Here is a 2,554-nt window from a genome sequence, read left to right on the forward strand (position 1 = left end):
CCCTCAGCCATGGAGGAAGGGATGGGACAGGTAATGAAGGCCCTACCAGAGCCCAGCTCCATCTTTATAGCTGCTGCAGCCTCTCTTCTCACCACGCAGGGAGGAGCGGTCTGCCCTAGGTACTGAGATCCACCCTAGGCTCTATAGAAAGACAAAGGGGGATGAAGACAGACAGGCAGGCAGACAGACAGGCAGACGATGGTTGGTAGCAGACACAGACCAGAAGGAAGATGACAACTCCCTCCTTAGCATGAGAAACCCCCCAAAGCAGAGAGGTGTGGGGAACAGGCACCCCTGGCTCTGGATACCACTGCATCCCACCCAGTACAAGGCAGAGGCAGGGTCCCAGAGGCAGCTTAGGCCTGCGTTGCCCTGAGCATCTTTTAGCCTCTCACTGACACACATCCAGAGATCTTGGGGAAGCTTGGGTGGGGGATTTGTCGGGACTGACGGGTAACTCTTCTGCCTACTGATACCTCCTGCCTTCAGGAACAGGTTGGCCCACAGTCTTCCTGTGTGGGACAGTGGGTGGGGTTGGGCAGGGAGTGATTGGAGACATAGCCAACAAGGGTAGCACCAAACGGAAGGCATCCTCAAAACACTTGTGACTCTCTCCCTACATTATCAGACGCAGTCCTGCGCCCTAAAAGGGGACATGCTCATCGCACATGCGCACACACTCGCGCGCGCGCACACACACACACACACACACACACACACACACACACACACACACACTCACTCACTATTCTAGGGGGTGTATAGGGATCAGTGAAACAGCTGTCAGGGAAGAAGACTTCCAGTACCTCCCAGTACCTCCCATACCACAGCTGTGATCTGGGAGCGAGTGCTTCCTTCCCGCGTGGGAAGTGGAGACCAGAATCATCTCTGGAATAGACCTCACTCGGAGAGCATGGGTTGCTTCTCCCCATCCCTTGCCCAGCCAGGCCAGACACGAGGAGAGTAGCTTGAGTGTGGAGGTTAGACCTCAGCAGGATGACAGGCTTATGAGACGAGACGTCCTGGTAGGCCAACCCAGTTCCTCCTTGTAGGACAGGACATGGCTCCAGGGAGAAGGTCTCCAACGTAGGTTGTTGAGGGCATCGTGCAAAGTGCTTGAGTGCCAGGTGCCAAGGACTGAGGTGAGGGCAGCCAGGCCCCCTCGCTCTCACTGACTATTGGCCTCCAACTTGTAGGAGAGCTCAAAGAGGTGGTTCTGGTTGTCGATGACCTGGAACTGGCGCACATATGCCTTGGTCTGGAGGTGATGCGGGGAGGCCTCCATGTCTAGGCCTGGGGTGCAGGGAGGGAGAAGTGGTCAGTCTCCCAGCCTCCCTTTATTCCTTACATGCATGCCGGGCAGGGCAGGGCAGGGCAGGGCAGGGCGAAGGGGTCTGAAGTGTTGGCAGGAAGCCCAAGGCAAGAATGGAGAACTGACCAGCCTAAGGAAATACACACTTTGAGCATGGTGCTCTCCCAATCCCTTCGCCACAGTACTACTGGGAAGCTCACTGAGCCCAGGGTACTCACAGAGGGGCCGGCTCCGGTATTTTCGGATTGTCCTTACTTTCTCAGCTACTGAATGCTAGGAGATGACAAGGAATTAGCCCTGAAAAGGGTTCATACAGAGGCTCCCCACCCCCACACCCCTTCGCTGTCTACAGAGTTAGTCCTACTATCTGCAGTCTCCAGTGATGGGACCTCTGAAGGGCCGAAGGACAGGTAATAGCAAGGTTACAAGAGAAGGAGGTTGAATTACCCCCAAGCTGCCTGTCAGCTTTGCCTCTTGTGGGTGGGTTGCCACAGTGATGCCACCAGGGAGACAGGCTGGAGTCTGTTAGGCAAGCTGGGTAGCAGAGAGGAAGGCTGCTATTTGGGGGAAGCGACAGGAGGGAGGGGGAGGAGGCAGCCCCTCATTCACAGGACAGGGGTTGGCAGTTCCACTCACCAGCTTCTCAATATTCACCAGACCATCCACGAGGGTCTTGCTCCCCTCATGTAGGAAGGTCAGATCTAAGGAGCAGGAAGAGAGCTAAATGTAAGGACAGAGCAGGAGAGGGAACCCAGCCCAGTCGCTATGATATGCGCATGCGCAGTCCGGGGGCTTCTCTGCAAGTGGGCGCTGAGTTGAGAGGGGTCTAAGAGGCGGGGGATGGGAGAAGGGAATGCGGGACAGGAACAACACAGCCTAGGAGGGACTGACCTTTGAGGATCAGGGGCACGAATGGAATCAGAGGGGGCTTCATTTTGGAGATGACTTCTCTGTAGCTTTTATGGTTCCGGCAGGGGTCCTAGCATTCCACAGAAGGTTCAGAGACAAATGGGCCCAGTGCCCCCCACCCCACCCCCCAACCAAAAACGTCTACCATTCCCTAGGGGCTGAGGAAACACAATTCCACTCACCGTCAAGCTCTCAAATTTACGGAACAGGTTCTTGAATTTCCCTGGTAGCTTCTACAGAGAGTTTGAAGGAAGGAAAAAAAGAAAAAGAAAAAGAAAGAAAGAAATGAAATGTCAGTGTGAAGCTCCTTGAATTTCATGGGAGCGTGTGTGT

At 55.0% G+C, this 2,554-nt stretch overlaps 1 protein-coding gene across 3 annotated transcripts in view; it reads right to left on the reverse strand.

Annotated features, from left to right (window-relative positions):
• Positions 1–717: 717 nt before the first annotated feature.
• The window catches only part of Rapgefl1 (Rap guanine nucleotide exchange factor like 1), a 15,106-nt gene continuing 13,269 nt past the window's right edge, over positions 718–2,554 (reverse strand). For 2 of the 3 annotated variants that reach the window (XM_032913192.1, XM_032913194.1), the window contains exons 11-15: positions 2,404–2,454; positions 2,204–2,291; positions 1,949–2,013; positions 1,531–1,585; positions 718–1,293 (exon numbers count right to left, since the gene is read on the reverse strand). In XM_032913192.1, coding sequence (XP_032769083.1) covers positions 1,169–1,293; positions 1,531–1,585; positions 1,949–2,013; positions 2,204–2,291; positions 2,404–2,454 — 384 coding nt within the window. In that variant the 3' untranslated portion in view covers positions 718–1,168. Of the gene's footprint in view, positions 1,294–1,530; positions 1,586–1,635; positions 1,847–1,948; positions 2,014–2,203; positions 2,292–2,403; positions 2,455–2,554 lie in introns of those variants that run through there. The other variant, XM_032913193.1, reaches the window with a different exon arrangement.

This window comes from Rattus rattus, chromosome 9, assembly GCF_011064425.1.
Source record: "Rattus rattus isolate New Zealand chromosome 9, Rrattus_CSIRO_v1, whole genome shotgun sequence".
In the NCBI taxonomy this organism is placed as follows: domain Eukaryota; kingdom Metazoa; phylum Chordata; class Mammalia; order Rodentia; family Muridae; genus Rattus; species Rattus rattus.